Source organism: Stegostoma tigrinum, chromosome 29 (genome assembly GCF_030684315.1).
Source record: "Stegostoma tigrinum isolate sSteTig4 chromosome 29, sSteTig4.hap1, whole genome shotgun sequence".
NCBI lineage: Eukaryota > Metazoa > Chordata > Chondrichthyes > Orectolobiformes > Stegostomatidae > Stegostoma > Stegostoma tigrinum.
The window spans coordinates 21992367-22013456 of NC_081382.1; the positions used below are offsets into that span (position 1 = coordinate 21992367).

Consider the following 21090-nt stretch of genomic DNA (forward strand, 5'->3'; position numbering starts at 1 on the left):
TATCCTCGGAAAAAGACATTGGTTATTCACCCTATCCATGCCCCTCATGATTTTATAAACCTCTAATGAGGTCACCCCGCAGCCTCTGACACCCCAGGGAAAACAGTTCCAGCCTATTCAGCCTCCCTCTATAACTCAAACCCTCTAAGGCTGGCAATGTCCTTACAAATCTTTTCTGCACCCTCTCAAGTTTAACAACATTGTTCCTATAGCAGAGGGGCCAGAATTGTACACAGTACACTAAAAGTGGCCTCACCAATGTCCTGTACAGCCCCAACATGACATCCCAACTCCTATACTTAATGTTCTGACCAATGAAGGCAAGTGTGCCAAATGCCTTCTTCCCCACCCGGTCTATCCGTAACTCTACTTTGAAGGAAATATGCACCTGCACCACTAGGCCTGTGTCTGCCAACACTCCCCAGGGCCAAACCACTAACTGTATATGTCCTGCCCTGGTTTGCCTTACCAAAATGCAACACCTCACATTTATCAAAGTTAAATTCCAGCTGTCGCTCCTCAGCCCATTGGCCCATCTGATCAAGGTCCCATTGTATTCTGAGATAAACTTCTTCACTATCCACTACACCACCAAATTTTGGTGTCATCTGCTAACCTACTAACTATTCCTCCTACTATTCCCCCACCTATACTCTCTCCACCTATCTTCTTTTCTCTCCATCTTCGGTCCGCCTCCCCCTCTCTCCCTATTTATTCCAGTTCCCTCTCCCCATCCCCCTCTCTGATGAAGGGTCTAGGCCCGAAACGTCAGCTTTTGTGCTCCTGAGATGCTGCTTGGCCTGCTGTGTTCATCCAGCCTCACATTTTATCATCTTGGAATTCTCCAGCATCTGCAGTTCCCATTATCTCTAACTATTCCTCCTATACTGACATCCAAATCATTTATAGAAATGATGAAAAGCAGTGGACCCAGCATTGATCTCTGTGGCACTGGCCCACAAGGCCTCCAGGATGAAAAACAACTGTCTACCATCACCCTCTGTCTCCAGACTCGACTGCATGCCTGTGACAATTGGTGTTCCACAGAGATTGGTGCTGGATCCACTCTTGTTTGCCATTTATATAAATGGCTTAGATGGGAATATAGAAGGCATGGTTAGTAAGTTTTTGGACGACACCAAGATAGGTGGTAAAATGGACAGTGAAGAAGGTAATCTAAAATTAATCAATTGATCAATAGATCGATCAGGTCCATGGGAAGGCTGGCAGATGGAATCTGATTTGAGTAAATGCGAGATATTGCATTTTGGTGAAACAAACAAGGGGAGGACTTACAAATAAAAGCAGGGCTTTGGTAGTATTGTAGAACAGAAAGACTTAAGGGTTCAGGTACATAATTCTTGAAGTTTGCATTGCACAAAGAGAGGGAGGTTAACAAGACATTTATTACACTGGCCTTCATTGCTCAGACCTTTGAGTATAGGAGTTGGGGTATTAGGCTGTGGTTCTACAGCATCTTGGCAGGTCTCTTCTGGGGTACCATGTCCAGCTCTGGTCATCCTGTTATAGGAAGGATATTACTAAGCTAGAGAGGGTTTAGAAGAGATTTACCGGAAGAGGTTTATACAACCCATTGTCAGTCAATAATATTTCCCATTAGCAGCTCTCATTCTCCAAGGCTGACCGTTATCTATTACTTTGTCTGTCCAATTGTTTTTCTCTTTCTTTGGGCTCTATCTCCACCTATCATTTACTCCCTACCTCCAACCTATCTTCTGCATTGAAACCAACCTTTCCTTTCTACTATCAGTTCTGACGAAAGGTCACTCGACTCGTTAACTCTGCTTTCTCTCCATAGATGCTGCCAGATGTGCTGGACTTTTCCAGTAATTTCTGTTTTTATTGTCTTTAGCAGATTTGTGCTGGCTCTCCATATTTAATTTTCACTTGTCCATTTGGCAATTAATAATATCACTGCCTATTATTTCCAAAGCTTTCCTATCATTTTGGTTAAACTGACTAGCATGTAATTGCTGGATTTATCTTTACCTCATTTTTGAATGAAAATGTAACAATAACGATTCCTCAGTCAACTAGCACCAATCCCATATCTAAGGAGGTCTGAAAAGAAAATGGGTAAAACCTCTGCAATTTGGTCAGCATCTTCAGATGCATTCCATCTGATCCTGGTAACTTTCAGCTTATCTAGCCTTTCTAAAAGTTCCTCTTCCTTAATTTTCAGTTAATTCAGTAAATTACCTATACCTATTTCACTTTGGCCTTGGCAGCATCTTCTCCTTTGCTGAAAAGAGATGCAAAGTACCAATTTAGTACTTCAGTTAGCTAGCCCTTTGTCTCCAATATGGAGGTCAACTGTCAGTTTAACTACTGGTGCTTTAACCTATGCAGAGATTGTTGCTGTTTAAGTTCAGGAGGCAGTTCTTCCACTATGAGTACAATATACAAAAAGCTTCAACAATAGTGTCTTTTTTCAGCAATATTCTGTTCTCTGTGAACATCAGGTTTTCATGTTGTCTGCATCCTAACTTGCATTGTCCTGCCGACCTATCAACCTTTTGGTTTTCTGGCCTAGATTGGCCTCTAGTCAAAAGCTGGTTTCCTTGTTTGCACTTCTTTTCCTGCCCTCAGTCCTCCCTATCTTCATAATCTCCTCCAAAATTCTTCAAAATAGCGCAGCATGGTGGGTTAATGGTTAGCACCGCTGCCTCACAGTGCTAGTGGCCTGGGTTTGAATTCACCTTCAGGAAACTGTCCGTGTGGAGTTTGCACATTCTCCCCGTGTCTGCGTAGGTTTCCTCCAGGTGGTCTGGTTTCCTCCCAAGACCAAAGATATGCTGTTTAGGTGGATTAGCTATGAGAAATGTAGGTTAGCAGGGATGGGGTGGGATACGTTTTTTTTCTTTAATAATCAGCTCCAAAAACATTTCAACACTAGAAATGTGTTGGATGTCAAACTTATAGAGTATCACTCTTAGGTCTGTAATTCATCAATTCAGATGCATTTGCTTCTGAATTATCAAATTCCCATCAAGTAACCATCACTTACATGCAGAAACACCCTGAAGAATAATGATGTTCCAATCCCTCCAGTTAACTTTTTTCAAAATCAGAAACCCAGTGGCACAAGAGATTTAAGCCGCATTTAGCCTATGCTACAACTCCCAAATTGGTGCTCCAATAGATTAAGTTACCCAAAGTGTACTAATTTGTTTTTAAAATCTGTAATAAGAACTCCCCAAGATCAGAATTTTTATATGGTCTCAGAAAAGGTTCCTGTTAAGTTACCTGATATTTGAGTTTCCCATCTTTGAAAAACCTCAGTTGATGTTGACGTTCCAGAGTGTCTCCATAAATATGGCTCAAATCCACCTGGGAAATGTTAAAGCAATTTAACTTTAGGCAAATGTTTTTCAGCCATTATCATTCAAACATGCCCAAAAGGCTCAGTTATATGAGCAAGCGTTTTCATGTTAAAACATGTTTTACTCCCAAACATTCAATGCAAACTTACCACAAATTATTGTTCTGAATTGCAGCAAATGGTTATAGCTTATCCACAATTAGCTATTGAGTCCCCAATGATTATCACTCTCTTCCTATCCTCCCTTCCCTTCTGTGCAAGAGGGACAGACTCTGTTCCTGAGGATAATTTTGCTAAGGAAAACCATGCATGTGCTGCACTGTGCATTCTTAGCTAAAATAATTTGCAGAAGAAAGATAAGGAAAGATTCAGTGAGGAAAGGAGGTTTCATGCTTGCAAACAGGTCTTCAAAGAAATTTACAATACAGTACAGGCAGAGTACAACATAGATAAAGGGGAGCTGGTGAACGTACTGTTGTTAAATTCAAGAAGTCATTTAATAAAGTGCCATATCAAAGGTTATTTTGTAAAAACCAAGTTCAGGGTGTAGGAAGTAACATATTAGTATAGACAGAGGATTAGTTATCTGCAGGGAGTAGCTATAAATGGATCACATTTGTATTGGCAGAAGTGTGCCACAGGGATCAATATTGGTGCCTCAATTATCTGCAATTTATATCAATGACTTAGATGAAGGGACCAAACACATAGTTGGATGATGACACAAAGATGAACAGGAAAATAGGTTGCAACATAAAGAGTCTACAAGGGGATAAGGGAGTGGGCAAAAAATTTACAATGGAGTTATAAACGTGAAAAGCTGTAAACTTGGCCACTTTAGCAGGAAGAAAAGAAAACAAGTTATTTAAATAATCAAGGGAGGGTGCAGGATTCTGAAGAATAAGGAGATCTGGGTATTCTGCGACATGAATCACAAAACATTAGCATGTAGGTACAACAAATGGGAAAATGGGAATGTTGCTGTTTATGGAAGTGGAATGTGATAGTAAGGGTGTTTTGCTACAGTTGTACAGAAGATTGGTGTGGACACATCTGGAGTGCTGACTGCTGTTTTGATCTGTTTACTTAAGAAGAAATGTAAATGTGTTAGCAGCATTTCAGAGAAGGTTCTCTTCAATGATACCTGAGATTGTGGGGGCTGGAGTTTCAGTGATTACCTGATTAGGAAATGTTGGACAGCCTGGGACTCTTTCTAGTGAGGTGTCTGAAGAAGAAGGGGTGACCTGATTGAGCCATATAGATCCTGAGAAGACTTGACAGGATAGGATGCTGAAATGATATTTTTAACTTATGGAACAGACCAGTCTAGGGAACATGGTTTCAAAAATCAATGGTCTCCCATTTAAGATTGAGAGGAGGAATATTCTTTTCTTCCAGAGGGTTGAGGGTGTGAAGAACTCTTTTCTCCAGACTGCAGTGGAGTCAGGGTTACCGAATAATTCTAAAGCTGAGGTATATAGATCTTTGACTAACAAGAGAGTCAACAGTTACTAGGGTAGGAATGGAGGATACAATCAGATTAGCCATAATCTTACTGAATGGCAGAGCAGGCCTGAGGGGCAGAATAACCTACCCTTGCTTCCAATTCATACATTTCTTTGTAAAATCAAAACTCCAGTTTCTGCTGAGTTAGCTGATTTTAGAAAGTATTAAAATGCACCTTAGCATGGCTATAATAAAGGGACTAGAACAAATACCAACTTAGAACTAGAGGTAACGCAGTATGGAGCTGGAAGAGCACAGCAGGCCAGGCAACATCAGAGGAGCAATACAGTTGTGTTTTGGAAGAAGGATCCCGCCCTGAAACATCAGCACTCCTGCTCCTCTGATGCTGCCTGGCCTGCTGCGTTCCTCCAGCTCTACACTGTACTGTCTTTGACTCCAACATCTGCAGTTGTTGTTATCTCCAACTTGGAACTATCTGCTGCCATTACCCTTTAAGCCACGGTGAGAATCAGGTTTGGTTGTCAAATTCCTGTGGTATGAACATACAAACAATTGTGTTGCAAAGGATTTGATAGAGTTGCATATGTTTTGTTGATGTCATTGTGTCTCAATCCGCCTCACAGCATAAACAGCACTCCAATATAATGAGGTATTCATCTAACCATGGTTATCTCTTAGTATTTACATGACTTGCAGCCACCTGAAATCCTCATTATATTCTTCTCCTTAATCAAGTTAGTGAATAATGATTGGAAATTATATACCTTGTGAAGGTTATAGCCAAGTTTTGAATTCAGTATTAACCCTTGCACTTTGTATCGTTTTAGATGTTACAATTTCAGTTGTACACATTTTTATTTCAAAAGTAAATATAGAAATAAAGAAAACCAGATATTTCCTGTTGGTTTCTTCTGACCTCAAATGAACCCAAAGATCATCTAAAGAATCTGAGAACGATTAGTCTCTGAAAGAATTTGTGAATACACAGCAATTAGACAAGGTAGATTTGCATATTGTTGCCTTTAGCAGTGCAACAATACACAATTTCTAAATGCATGTTTCAAGTTGCATGTTATTTAATTTGCCAAGTGCAGTGCCAAAAGGGACTTGCAAGTGTTTCAAGGATAACAGAGGCGCATGTTAAATGAATTAACCAAACTGGATAAGGGCAGAATGTTTGCGTAACAAGGTACAAATATTCTTTGGAATTTTCCACGTCCATGGAATCCCTGAATGGCTAAAGGAAGTGATTTAGTACCAATGTGGAACACTGCACATATGGCAAGAAATTTCAGGGTTTTATTTTTGGCCTGCGTCGATTTTAAGTGCTGCTAGCTATTGTGTGTGCTTTCAAAGCTATTTGCTGAAATGGTGCAGCTGATTAGGTTGCAAAAAATGGGCTCAACAAGCCTTTTAAGTAACAAAGCAGTCCACAGGGATTCTATCTATATCATGAAAAATATCCTCGGAGCATGGCAGTGAATAACCTTCGGGAGGACTCCAGATTTCTCTCAAGTCTTGCTTGATAAACTTCCATGTTGTCAATTCCAGTCTTGGTTATATTGGAGAGAGATAATGGGAACTGTAGATGCTGGAGAATCCAAGATAACACAATGTGGGGCTGGATGAACACAGCAGGCCAAGCAGCATCTTCAGAGCACAAAAGCTGACGTTTCGGGCCTAGAACCTTCATCAGAGAGGTGGATGGAGAGAGGGTTCTGAAATAAATAGGGAGAGAGGGGGAGGCTGATCGCTCTCCCACTGCAACTCTCTTGTCGTGTCCGCCTCCCCCTCTCTCCCTATTTATTTCAGAACCCTCACCCCATCCCCCTCTCTGATGAAGGGTCTAGGCCTGAAACGTCAGCTTTTGTGCTCCTGAGATGCTGCTTGGCCTGCTGTGTTCATCCAGCTCCACACTTTGTTATCTTGGTTATATTGGGATTGTTTGTAGTAAAGCCTGTTGATATAAAAAAATCGGTTGCATGTAAACTCCTAATTGGCTGCACAGGCAATTTCTGGTGGTGGTTGACAGTTAAAAACAAACAAAAATGTCACGATGATTTGGTGGCAGGAAAGCCTTTCAGTTGTGTGAGATAGCACTTCTGGATAAAAGTAAAAGTGGTAGTGAGATGTTAATGGGTTAACATCCCATGAATTTTTACTCTCCTTCTCTCCTCATACAGGGGTATCTGAACACTGTCTCAACTTCCTGCCCGAATAGGATTGGATGTGAAACATATGTAGGGGTGTGGAATATCCATGAACACAAAAAGCACTAACCTCTGTAATTCTTATGGCTCTACCCCCACACTGCTGCCTACCCCTGTTACTGCTGAAATGGCTAGGTCAGTGACCTTTGATCAAGCCAGGCAGTTATCACCACAGGAAATCGCATCCTGTCATTGTCATACACTTCGTGACGATCCAAGCTGTATTCTGTTGTCAGGTGTAGTAATTGTTTTATGTATCTGCCAATTCCAAGGGTATAAAAGTGGGGACTGTCCCCTGTTCAGGGAGAATCACTCACGATACTCAGCACTCTGTGTCGGATTGCGTACAGTGATCCTCTGCAGTTTGTACTTTCTTAATAATAAAGGATTGTGTTTTTGTAACCAAGTCAGTGTCTTGCTCTTGCATCAAGTCCGTGAGGGTCTCTGAAATACGAACCTAACATTATCAGCCCATAATGGGCTTTGCACGTGAATATTCAATTGGGCACAAGGATAATTTACTCAAAGTCATTAAGTCATACAGCACGGAAGCAGACCATTCAGCCCACCTCGTCCATGTCGAACAGCTTTCCTAAACTAATCTAGTCCCATTTTCCTACATTTGGCCCATATCACTCTCAACCTTTCCTATCCTTGTATCTGATCAAATTCTTTTAAATTTGTAATTGTACTCACCTCTACTACTTTCTCTGGCAACTTGTTCCATACATATACCAACCTCTGTGTGAAAAAAGTTGCCACTCGGGTCCCTTTTAAATCTTTCCCCTCTTGTCTTATATCTATGCCCTCTAGTTTTGGACTCCCATACTCCAGGAGAAAGACCTTGGCTATTCATCTTTTCTATACCCCTCATGATTTTATAAACCTCTATAGAGACACCCCTCAGCCTTCGGGGGAAAGAAGTCCCAGCCTAGCTAATCTCTCCTTATAACTCAAACCATCCTGTCTCATTAACATCCTTGTAAATGTTTTTCGCTCCCTTTCCTGTATAATAACATCCTTCCTATAGCAGGATGACCAGAATTTAGGGGAGCCAAGGGCCTAGTTGTATTATTGCCGGACTGTTAATCCAGATAACATTCTGGGGACCTGGGTTCAAATCCTGCCACGGCAGATTGTGGAATTTGAATTCATTAAACATTTGGAAATAATCATCTAATGATGACCTTGAATCCATTGTCAATTGTCATAAAATCCCATCTGGTTCAGTAATGTTCTTTAGGGAAGAAAGCTGCCATCCTTACCTAGTCTGGCCTACATGTGACTCCAGACACACAGATTCTTAACTGCCCTCTGGGCAATTGGGGATCGACAATAAATGCTGCCTAGCCAGTGGCTCCCTCATCCCGTGAATGAATAAAAAAAATTATGCGCAGTACTCCAAATGTGGCCTTCCCGACGTCGTGTAGAGCCGTAACATGACATCCCACCCCCTGCACCCAATGCACTGACTGACAAAGGTAAGTGTGCTGAATGCTTTCTTCACCACTCTGCCTACCTGTTACGTCACTTCCAAGGTACTATACACCTGAACCCCTTGGTCTCTCTGTTCGAATAACACTCCCCAGGGCCCTACCATTAACTGTGTAAGTCCTGCCCTGGTTTGTCTTAACAAAATGCAATACCTCACATTTATCTGCATTAAAGTCCCTCTGCCATTCCTCAGCCCAATGGCCTAGGTGGTTAAGATCGGGTTGTACTCCTCTCTGACCATCTTCACTGTGCACTGTTCCACCAATTCTGGAATCCATCCACAAAGAAAAGTGATTTTGTGACAGGAAGTAAACACTTCAGTTGTGTATAAGAGCACTTCCAGATATATAAAAAACAAAATTAGCATGCCCGGATGTCCTCGAAAAGGATGCATACAAAGTCCACAAGTAATCCTGTTGCCTGAAATGGAGGTGGGCTTGCATGGGGTAGACTGATTTGTCTTCCCATTCCATTTATGAGATGAGATTAAAATTCATTTTAATTTAACCCACTTCCCTCCCCCTCTCCTTGCCTCTGCCATCACCTTGGACGGTTTGCACTGCCCTTAATAGTCAATTAAATAACTGAAACATCCAACTGACTTAGTGGTGGTGGTTAATAGGTGAAAAAAAATACCAGGGGTGATTTGGCGATGGTGAGAAGAAAAGTTCAGTTGTGTGTGACAGCACTTCTGGATGTAAAGTAATAAAAGAGGAATCAGTTGCTTTCACTAGGTTTTGCACTTAATTCAGTTAATTGGAAACATAGGTGGTTATTGGCAATAGAGAGAATATAATAAATGATAATGGATGAAAAGTAGCACGTGATTTAGTGGTGGGAGAAAAGCCATCAGTTGTGTGTGATAAACTTCCAAATATATACAAAAAAGATTAAGAAAACTCTTGTGACACAGTGGTAGCGTCCCAACCTCTGGGCCAGAAGTTGTGGGATCAACTCAATCAGCTCCTCATGTGTATACTAATATGTCTGAGCAGGTTGAATTGAAAATATTCAAAACAGTACTATGGAGCTAGTGGTGCAGTGATAGTATCCCTATCTCTGGTCCAGGAAGTATGGGTTCAAGTCCCAGCAGAACATAATTGCATCACTGAATGGTTAATTTGAAAAAAAAGAATAAAAGAGGTATCTAATCATGGTCATAACACTCATCTAGGTTGTAAGGTCAAATAAGGAATTGACGTAATGTCAGGATTCTGGTGAAGACCAGTAAGAGTCTAACTATACCAAGTAAATTTTTCCCTGGCTGCTCCCGTCAAGTGAGAAGTGGGGTTTGGGAAGTCCCCTATCTTCTGCTGGAATCAAAGCTGGGCCTGAAATATTTCAGAAAGAGCAAACTTCTAACTATAAATCAAAATGTTTCTGGAGTTCAGTTGTTCATGACACACAGGTGAGGTGCTCCAGTTTTTAAATTGGTCAGGTTATTGAGGTTGTGTTTTAGGTGCCAGTTAAGTGGTACATTGTCAAAACAGTAAGAGGTTCTTGGTAAAGAGAAAAGAAAAGTCCTAAGAGGCATTTTCTGTATTGGGATGCTGGATTGCGTTTTGTAGGACTCAGGTGACTGATGGATAGCGATAGTCGTTTGGTCTGAAGTACATATTGAAGATGCCTTGTAGTCTCTCATTCAATTTTGAATCTTTCTCAAGCTATCAACCGTACTTTGTAATTACAGTATGCCAGATTTTGTGTCCCTGCATCAGGAACACAGAGCCAGGAGACATTTTGGCGCTACATGCCCAATTTGTGAAAAACTTCCTTTGGGTATTGCAATTTTCATCTCAAACTTGGGGGTGCTGGTGTGGGGATGGTGCATACGGGAGGTGTTATTGTGAGTTGCCCCATATTTTCCCACAAAACATTCAGATGTAGTCACATGGGGTGTCGGTTGTAGAGGTGAGCTGTGTAAAAGTCCATGTTAGTATGCCTGTTGTTAAAATAGAAAAGAACAAAAAGCAGGCCTGCAGCCCTCATCCTCCTACATACTCCCATGCCAATCCATGCCATCACACGCATCTCTACCCAATGCCTATTGCTCCTGAAATCCCCATGCCGGTCTATGCCCTTCTATCCATTCTCTTTGGCTCCTGTATCTCCCATACCATCTTATATCCCTCTACCCACTTCTTGACTCTTTAACCTCTGGGCATTCCAATTTAGCGTTATCTCATGTCATCCCATGATCATACCATACCAACCTTTATCTCTTCACCATCCATGCTAACTCATTGAGTATCTAACATGGGGATACCTTGCTGACATTACATAAAATTCATAAGTGTTTTCTTTGGCTTCACATTTTTAAAAATGTCATTATTAAAAATTGATTCATTATATTACCATTCTCCAATCACTTACAGAACAAGCGTTTGTACTCATTGTCACACTTCAAAGATTTTAAAAGCACTTGGTGCTGTTCATCAAACTGTAAACTGAAGGCACCCATTAGAACAATGAAAGGTTGTTTAATTCTATAGAGATTACCTTCAGGCTTATGTTAACACACAGGGTTAAAACTGTAGCCACTGATCTTTCTTAACACTCCTGACAAGTTTTATAAATATGTAAACTGAATAAGTTAAATGACTTGAAATTTTGGAAGTGTTCTCAGTGGTTCCTTGAGAATTCTTACAGGGACAATCTAGAATGGGAGGTCATAGTCTTAGCCCAAGGAATGGCAGATATCAAACACAGGTGCGGAGGAATTACTTCTCTCAAAGGGTTGTGAATCTGTGGAATTCACTACACCCAAGTGCAGTGGTCATCAGGATACTGAATACATTTAAGGAGGAGATCGACTTTTATTTAGTAATGGGTTAAAGGTTATGAGGAATTGGCAGGAAAGTGGAGTTGAGGCCGAGATGAGATCAGCCCTGATTGTATGAAATGAGGGAGTAGGAATGAGAGGCTGTATTCCCCGTTTGTCATGTTCTGATGTAGATCCCTTGTCACATCCACCAACAGTTCTCTCAACAGCTTCCTTGTCAGTACCCTTGAAAACTCACACGTCAGTTTCAATGAGCTCATTCACGTTTCATGCACATTCGTGTATATTGTTAATAATCCCAAAAGGCCTTTCCTAAAGGGTATCTGACCTCTACTAAAGGTACTCTACTCACCTATCCAAAATTATATCTTGTCTTGCTGAAGAACTTCGGTGTGGAGCTTTTCCTGATAGATCTAATGAGCATGCATTATGCTTTGGATTTCCCACTAACAAAAATTGTGTTTGACTATTCAAAATACAATTTGGCCCTGTTCTCCTCTTGTGAAAAGGGCGGGGACCAGGATCAGAGCAGCAAGTCTGGATTCATCCTTTTGTTATCATTTCAGCCAGGACAGGGGATCTTGTCTGTTTTTGCAGAAATCCTGGCCCCAAGCAGGATGTTTTATGTTAATTGGCTTTCGTGAACAATATTGACCTATAGTATGTTGCAGATTGGAAAAGCAATAAAAATACAAATGTACAAACTAATAATGGGGTGAGACATCTGAGCTCTTCAGGTCTGCTCCATCATTTAATGAGATCATGATTGGTAAGAATGTGGCCTGAACTCCATTTCCCTGGTCACCCTCTATCTCTTTTGACTTCCTTGTTAATCAAGAATCTATTGAATTCTACCTTAAAAGTTTTCCATGACCCTGCCACTGAGAATTCCATAGACTTATGACAACGTGAAAGAAAACGAAATTCTCCTCATTCCAGTCTTAAATGGGAGAAACTTTATTTTTAACTATATGGGCACTAGTAAGTAAAAATAACCTGTAAAAGTGCTTGAAATGGTTGTTCCCTATATAAACTGGGCCTTAAATACATTAATACCTTATCAATATCTCTACTTACCCCATGGCCGAGAGCTTTTGTAAACCCTGGACCCTTATTGAAATCTGTCCTAAGGAACTGGTGAGTAAAGTGCTGAGCAAAGAAAGCAAACATCAAGTTTGTGCCCCGAGGGTCTGGAATGAACTTTCTCCTCAACAGAAACTCCTCGGCCAAGAGTTTTACATCAGGTAATTCCTTGTAACCTGTAAAGTTTTAAAGTTAATTATTCATATAGATATAACAAACCATCCATTACTCTTCTATAATACACACTTGCATAGAATCTTGTTGTAGTCAGCTACAAGCTTTTCATGGTAAGCTTTCTGTAGCAACATCAAAACTATTAACCCTTCGATGACAACACAAATCAAAAACATGAAACGTACAAGCATTGTTAGCAAGACATAAACAAGCAAAACCAAAGCATTACCAGCACAGCAAGGCACGTGTGGAACAGTAGAGAAAATGATAATAATGTTTTAGTGTGATTAAACTATTCTGCGCCTCGTTGTAACTCCCTTCTGTTAATCTGTCACCTTGCAATCAGCAATGTTTTCCACAGTAGCTATCCATATGGCTTTGCTTGTTTCATGTTGGAATTGCATTATCTTCAGCAAGTCACAGCTGCATTGTGGAATTCATAAGCTGATTGTGAAAGTGCAGCTCACACCATACTATAAAGATGCAACAGAGATCACTGTCTAAGCCTCCCATAATGTAGTTCTTCAGTCTGCTACTAGGTGGTCCATAAAGAAAGCCTGTTCTTCTAGCTTTCCCACACCCTCCACAGAAAAATTGCAAAACCTCTGCCTAGAATTTCTCCCAGCGAAATGAGAGCTTTCATTGCCTTCCTTTTACTGATATGCAAAAGCCATGCGTTAGGATTGCAAAATCCTTTCCCATTTTTTTCATTTCCTCTACTTCTCAGAAGAAATGTTGAGGATCTCCTTGTCTTCTGGTAACAGGTCAAATTAATTTCATTGGTTCAATGACACAAGCCATTTATTCTCGGCAAATGGTTCCATGTTTCCTTAACAGATTGAAGATTAAATAACTGAAATAGTTTTCATCATTGTTCTTACCTTCAGTTCCGGTTGGGGTTGGGCAGTCCTTTGGTACAGGTGGAAGTAAACGAGTAAAGTATGTTACATTCGCATAACCTTCCCAGGAAAGGTAATCATAGTCAGAGTTGTAGGTTGGAGGGCTGGGGATCAAATTTGAACGTGCTGCGGGAAGAAGGTACATTTTTTGATACATTTTGTTAAGGGAAAGTTATCACATTAAGTTTATTCCATCTGAGATAACAAGGTGTGGAGCTGGATGAACGCAGTGGGCCCAGCAGCATCAGGGGAGCAGGAAAGCTGACGTTTCAGGTCAGGACCCTTCTTCAGAAAAGGAGGAGGGGAAGGGGGTTCTGAAATAAATAGGGAGGGGGGTGTGAGGCGAATAGAAGATGGATAGAGGAGAAGATAGGTGAAGAGGAGGCAGGCAGGTCAGGTCCTCTCCACTATCTTCTCCTCTATCCATCTTCTAGCTGTCTCCCACTCTCTCCCTATTTATTTCAGAACCCCCTTCCCCTCCCCCATTTCTGAAGAAGGGTCTAGGCCCGAAGAGTCAGCCTTCCTGCTCCCCTGATGCTGCTTGGCCGGCCGTGTTCATCCAGCTCTACACCCTGCTATCTCCAGCATCGGCAGTTCCCACTATCTCTGAAACTAGTTTATTTTATCTGTTGGTTTAGGTGCTAGCAAAGGAAATTGATCATTTTGTATTTAGTTGTAATGAAGAATCCGTTGTCCAAATGCACTAATTTAGTTATTACTTATATAATTTCCTTAACATTACCATTTTGTTTCTACCCAAATATTAATTTTTTTTAGGTTTTTAAAATTTTATTTAGGGTCATCACATACTGGCTGATCACCCTTCCCCATCTCCTCCCAAAACTCACCCATTTAGCTTCCAATCCTGTTGTGCTTAAATTTCTCATCACCATATCTTTCCATCCAGTCTTAGACCTTCCTCTTCTTCTTTTACTCCATTATGGTCACATTTCCATCACTAACCTCTTAAAAAATAACAACTATCCCTTTTTTTCCATTTGAGTGAAGAGTCTCAGCAAAAGCCAACTTTATTTGGATTGGACCAAAGCTTCCCCCAGACTTGCTCTCCTCCTGGAAATGTGGTAGAGTAGGGCTTCCGAGCATAAGTCTGCTGTGTGCCTGCCTCCATTCGAAATCCCAGTGTCGGGGTCACTTGCTGAGGAGGTCATGGGGTGACATTTGCCATGTTGCTGGGGTGCCTGCCTTCACAGATGGTAGGAATTGTATTGCAGCCTGGTGCCATACCACAAACAGGGCAGAAGAGCAGAAGTCACTTTCACTTTGGAACACTTGTGGGCTCTTATTCTAAATGAGCATGGTCCTGGCAAATTAGCATTTCTACATTGTGTAGCCACACTTGGTGCAGCACAGTGGCTCAGTGGTTAGCGCTGCAACTTCACTGCACCAGGGATCTGGGTTCAATTCCACCCTTGGGCGACTGTCTGTGTGGACTTTGCACATTCTCTCCACGTCTGTGTGGGTTTCCTCTGGGTGCTCCGGTTTCCTCCCACAGTGCAAAGATGTGCAGGATAGGTGGTTTTGCCATTCTAATTTACTCCGTGGTGCCTGGAGATGTGCAGGCTAGGTGTGTTAGCTATGGGAGACTCAGTGTGGACTTGTTGGGCCAAATGGCCTGTTTCCACGCTGTGGGCATTCTAACCTGAAGGAGAACTGTTCAGACTGCATGGTTGATAGTGTCTCTTTTGGACTGGGACAAATGTAATGGTTACTTAGCTTCTCCTCTTGTATAAATTGGCTGCATAAAAGAAAAGGGAGATGGAGGACACAAACAGCTGGGCTTGCCCAAAATTTCCATCCAATCACATTGCCATTGGAAATCCTACCAGGGATGAGAGATTTAAGCTTCATTGAACTTCCCTGTATTACAACGTTCTGAACAATGTAATGACTTTTGCAAATTATTCATTTCCTGATTGTTTTCATTTTCAGTAAGTTATCATTCATATTTGTTTTGAAAACTAAGCTCAGTTGCAGATGGTATGTAAATATATAAGTGAATGAGAAAATAGTCCAGTATAAGAAGTCAACAGCAATTCCAAACACAATGTGCAAACAGCTAACACACTTTAAATAATTATTACAGTGGATTTGAGCTACAAATGAACTCTCCAAATACTTTCATAACCACTGACTACATTTGCATTGAAAAGCTGCCAATCCATACATCAGACTTATTCAATACATCAGAGCTTTGATATTCACTGGGAAAGGCTGCAGAATGCTGCAACACCAAGAGACTGGGGGTCCTCCTGCTTGATTCACAAAAAATTAGCATCCAAGTTCAGTGGATAACAAGGAAGGCAAATGGAACATTGGCCTTAATTTTGAAGGGAATGGAGTGTAAAAATAGAGAGTTTTGCTAAAACTAAAGAAGGCACTAGTCAGATCACACCTGGAGATCTGTGAGCTGCTTTGGTTAGCATATCTAAGAAAAGAATATGCTGGCATTGGAGGTAATCCAGAGTTTGATTCCAGGTATGAGGGATTGCCTTGGAGTCACAGAGATATGCATCACTCTAACCTGTCCATGACGAACAGATATCCTAAATAAATCCAGTTCCATTTGCCAGCATTTGGTCCATATCCATCCAAACCCTTCCTATTCATATGGCCATCCAGATGCCTTTTAAATGTTGTAATTGTATCAGCCCCCACCACTTCCTCTGGCAGCTCATTCCATACAAGCTCCACCCTCTCTGAAAAGGTGGTCCCTTGGGCCCCTTTTAAATCCCTCTCACCTTAAATTTATGCCCTCTAGTTTTGGACTCCCCTACCCTGGGAAAAAAGACATGACTATTCATCCTATTGTTGCCCCTCATGATTTATAAACCTGTAGAAGGTCACCCCTCAGTCTCTGATGCTCCAGAGAAAATAGTTCCAGCCTATTCAGCCTCTCCCTGTAGCTCAAACCCTCCAAACTCAGCAATGTCCTTGGAAACCTTTCCTGAACCATTTCAAGTTTCACAACTTCCTTCTTATAGAAAAGAGACTAGAGCTGCACAGTATTCCAATTGTGGCCTAACAAATGTTCTGTACCGCCACAACATGACCTCCCAAAACCTATACTCAATGCACTGACCAATAAAGACAAGAACACCAAACACTGTCTTCAGTATCCTGTCTTCCTGCGACTCCACTTTCAAGGAACTGTGAACCTGCACTCCCAGGAATCTTTGTTCAGCAACACTATCCACGACCTTACCATTAAGTCCTGCTCTGATTTGTCTTTCCAAAATGCAGCACCTCACATTTATCTAAACTAAACTCCATCTGCCACTCCTTGGCCCATTGGCCCATCTGATCAAGATCCCATTGAACTCTGAGGTAACCTACTTTGCTGTCCACTCCACCTCCAATTTTGGTGTCATCTGCAAACTTACTAACCATACCTTCTATGTTCATATACAAATCATTTCCATAAATGATGAAAAGTGGTGAACCGGGAACCAATCCTTGTGGCACACTGGTCACAGGCCTCCAGTCTGTAAAGCAGCCCTCCACCACCACCCTCTGTCTTCTACCTTCGAGCTACTTCTGTATCCAAATGGCTCATTCTCCCTCGATTCCACATGATATAACCTTGCTAACCAGTCTATCATGAGGAACGTTGTCAAAGCCCATATAGATCATGTCCACCACTCTACCCTCATCAATCCTCTTTGTTACTTCTTCAAAAAACTCAATCAAGTCAGTGAGACACAATTTCCCATGCACAAAGCCATGCTGAGTATCCCTAATCACTCCTTGTGTGTCCAAATACATGCAAATCCTGTCCCTCAAGATTCCTTCCAAAAACCTGCCCAGCACTGATGTCAGGCCCACCAGTCTATAATTCCCTGCCTTTTCCTTACCATCTTTCTTAATTAATGGCACTACATTAGCCAACCTCCACTCTTCCAGCACCTCACCTGTGGCTATTGATGACACAAATATTTCAGCGAGGGGCCCAGCAATCACTTCCCTAGCTTCCCACAGAGTTCTAGGGTACACCTGATCAGGTCCTGGGGATTTATCCACCTTTATGTGTTTTAAAACATCCAGCACCTCCTCCCCTATAATATGGATGTTTTTCACGACGTCACTATATATTTTCCCATGTTCTACATCTTTCATATCCTTCTCTGTAGTAAACACTGAATCTAAATACTCATTTAGTATCTCCCCCATTTCCTACAGTTCTACAAATTGGTGGCCTTGCCTGTCTTTAAGGTGCCCTATTCTCTCCCTAGTTACCATTTTATCCTTAATGTATTTGTGGAATTCCTTTGTATTCTCATTAAACCTATTTGCCAAAACTATCTTATGTCCCATTTCTGCCCTCCTGATTTTCCTCTTAAGTATATTCCTACTGTCTTTATACTGTTCCAGGGAATCAATCAATATCTGCTGTCTATACCTGACATCTGTTTTCTTATTATTCTTGACCAAAACAACAATATTTCTAGTCATTTAACACTCCCTATACATAACAGCTTTGCCCTTCACACTAACAGGAACATACTGTCTCAGGGCGCTTGTTATCTCATTTTTGAAGGCTTCCCATTTTCCAGCTATCCCTTTATCTGGGAACATCCATCCCCAATCAAATTTTGAAAGTTCTTGCCCACTGCAATCAAAATTGGCCTTCCTCCAATTAAGAACTTTAACTTTTATATCTGGTCTATCCTTTTCTATGACTATTTTAAAACTATTAGAATTGTGGTCACTGACCCTAAGGTGCTTCCCCACTAACACCTCAGTCACCTGTCCTGGCTCATTTCCTAAAAGTAGGTTAAGTTTTGCATCTTCTCTAATAGTGGCATCCATATTCTGAATCAGAAAATTTATATGTACATGCTTAACAAAGTCCTCTCCATCCAAGCCCTTAACACCATGGCACTGGCAGTCTGTGATAATGGGAACTGCAGATGCTGCTCCAAGATAACAAAGCGTGAAGGCTGGTTGGCCTGCTGTGTTCATCCAGCTTCACACTTTGATATCTTGCACTCCCAGTCTGTGTTTGGGAAGTTAAAATCCCCTACCATAACTACCCTATTATTCTTACAGATAACTGATATGTCTTTAGAAATTTATTTCTCAATTTCCCGCTGACTATTTGGGGGTCTACCATACAATCACAATGAGGTGATCATTCCTTTCTTATTTCTCAGTTCCAGACAAATAACTTCCCTGTACATATTCCCAGAAATATTTTCCCTAACTACAGTGATAATCTTATCCTTAATCAAAAATGACTCTCCCTCTTCTTTCTTGCCCTCCTTTTGATCATTCCCATAGCGACTATACCCTGGAGCATTAAGCTGCCATTCCTGTCCATCCCTGAGCCACATCTCTGCAATTGCTATGATACCCCAGTCCTATGTTCCCAGCCATGCCCAGAGTTCATCTGCATTACCTGTTAGGCTTTTTGCATTGAAATAAATGCATGTTAATTTATCATTCTCTACTTGATTCCTGCCTGCCCTGACTGTTTTACTTAGTCCTTTTCCGAACTGTACCAGTCTCAGACTGAACTCTTTCCTCTCTATCTCCTTGGGTAACCCTCCCAACCCACCCACCACCCCCCACTTATTAGTTTAAATCCTCTTGAGCAGATCTAGCTAATCTCCCCGCCAGTACATTAGTCTCCTTCCAATTCAGGTGCAATCTATCCTTCTTATACAGATCACTTCTCCCCCAGAAGAGATTCCAATGATCCAAAAATGTGAATCTTTCTCCCCTGCACCAGCTCCTCAGCTATGCATTCATCTGCTCTATCCTCCTATTCCCATCCTCAGTAGCCCATGGTACCAAGGGTAATCCAGATATTACTACTCTTGAGGACCTACTTTTAAAATTCTTGCTTAACTTCCTATACTCTGTCCTCAGATTCTTGTCCTTATCTCTTCCTATATCACTAGTTCCAATGTGTAAAATGATTTCCTGCTGGTCTCTCTCCCCTTTGAGAACATTGTGCACCTTCTTTGGGATATTCTCGATCCTGGTTCAAGGGAGGAAACACACCATTCTATTGTCTTGCTGTCAGCCGCAGAATTGTCTGTCTGTGCCTCTGACTGCAGAGTCCCCTGTCACAATCAATTGCTTGGAACCTGACATACCCCTCGTTAAATTAAAGGCAGTGTCAGTATCAGAAACCTGGCTGTCAGTGCAACATTCCCCGGAGAGTGTATCACCCCCTACATTTTCCAAAACAGCATACTTGTTTGAGATGGAGATAGCCACAGGAGACTCCTGCACCACTTGCCTCCCTCTCCTCTCTTTCCTAGAGGTCACCCATCCACCTGACTATATCTTCAGTTTATCTCCTTCCCTGCAACTGCCATCCGTCACATCCCCTAGCTCCTATAAATTCCTCATTGCCCCCAACTGCCGCTCCAACCAATCCATGCAATCCAATAGGATTCGCAAACAAACACACTTCCTGCAGACGTAACCATCAATAATGTGGAAACTCTCCATAATCTCCCACATCCAATAGGAAAACTCAAAGCCATCTTTGCACTTTAACAATCTACAGACCCAGAAAATAGCACAGTCTTACTGCTCTAAAAACAGTACTAAGCTCCAGGCTATCTTATTAACTTTGTTATTTTATATTTTTCAAGTTTAATCAAGAGACAGATCTCAATAAAAAGATATTATCAAAAAGGAACTCACTCTACTCGCTAATTTGGATTTACAAAAGAAAAACAATAAGGCTGCACATTAAAAAGCCACTTAGCTGCTCCTTTGCTGTGAACTCCCATACACAAGTTTCCCCAAGGTCAGCTGTGAATTTTGCTGTTTGTGTATTTTTCTTAAAACAAACTCCCATGTTCAGAGATATTTGAAACTAAACAGTGAAGGTAGCAGCTGTGCAGGTTGTTGCTGTGTTGGCCAGCAGTGTTAGGTTTTTTTCTCCATTTGAATGACTTCCCATGTGGTCAGTACCTTTGTCTGTCATTGTCCTTTCTAAAGTGCAATTGCTTTGATTTTTTTTTGCAAAGTTCCAAAACAATGCAACAACTTATAAACTGCTCTTACAATTCGAGGAAATCAGTTCCAACACTGAAAATGCCTCAAAAACGGAACACCTCCTTTCGCTGGGATTTTTTCCCATCCTCCATCTTGGACTATCCAGAATCCTATTCTTATGAGGAGAAGTTGAGTAGGTTGTACCTGCACTCATTGGAATTTAGGAGAATCAGAGTTGGATTTATTGAAACATGTGGGGTAGATGTTGAAAGCTTGTTTCCCCTTGTAGGGCAGTCTAGAACCAGATGGCATAATCTCAGAATAAGGTGTCACATATTTAAGACAGAGATGAGAAAGAATTTCTTCTCTCAGAGCATAGTAAATCTGTAAAATTCTTCACTACGGAGGTCTATCAAGCATGAGGCATTAAGCATATTCAAAACTGACAGAGGCAAACTTTTATTCAGAAAGAGAATCAAGGATTATAAAGGAAAGGTAGGAAAGTGGGGTTAAGGATTATCAGTTTAACCATGATCCCACTAAACGATGGAGCAGACTCAATGGGCTGAATTAACTACTTCTGCTCCTCCAACTTATGGTTTTATACAACTGTTCCTTCACTGACACTGGATCTAAATCCTGGAAGTCCTTTCCAAACAGCAC

At 41.4% G+C, this 21090-nt stretch overlaps 1 protein-coding gene across 1 annotated transcript in view; it reads right to left on the reverse strand.

Moving 5' to 3' along the window:
• Nucleotides 1–21090, reverse strand: part of LOC125465592 (prostaglandin G/H synthase 1-like) — a 104003-nt gene that overhangs the window by 21388 nt on the left and 61525 nt on the right. The window contains exons 5-7 of the mRNA XM_048559287.2: nt 13435–13578; nt 12374–12555; nt 3268–3351 (exon numbers count right to left, since the gene is read on the reverse strand). Of these exons, the coding sequence (XP_048415244.2) occupies nt 3268–3351; nt 12374–12555; nt 13435–13578 (410 nt within the window). The remainder of the gene's footprint in view (nt 1–3267; nt 3352–12373; nt 12556–13434; nt 13579–21090) is intronic.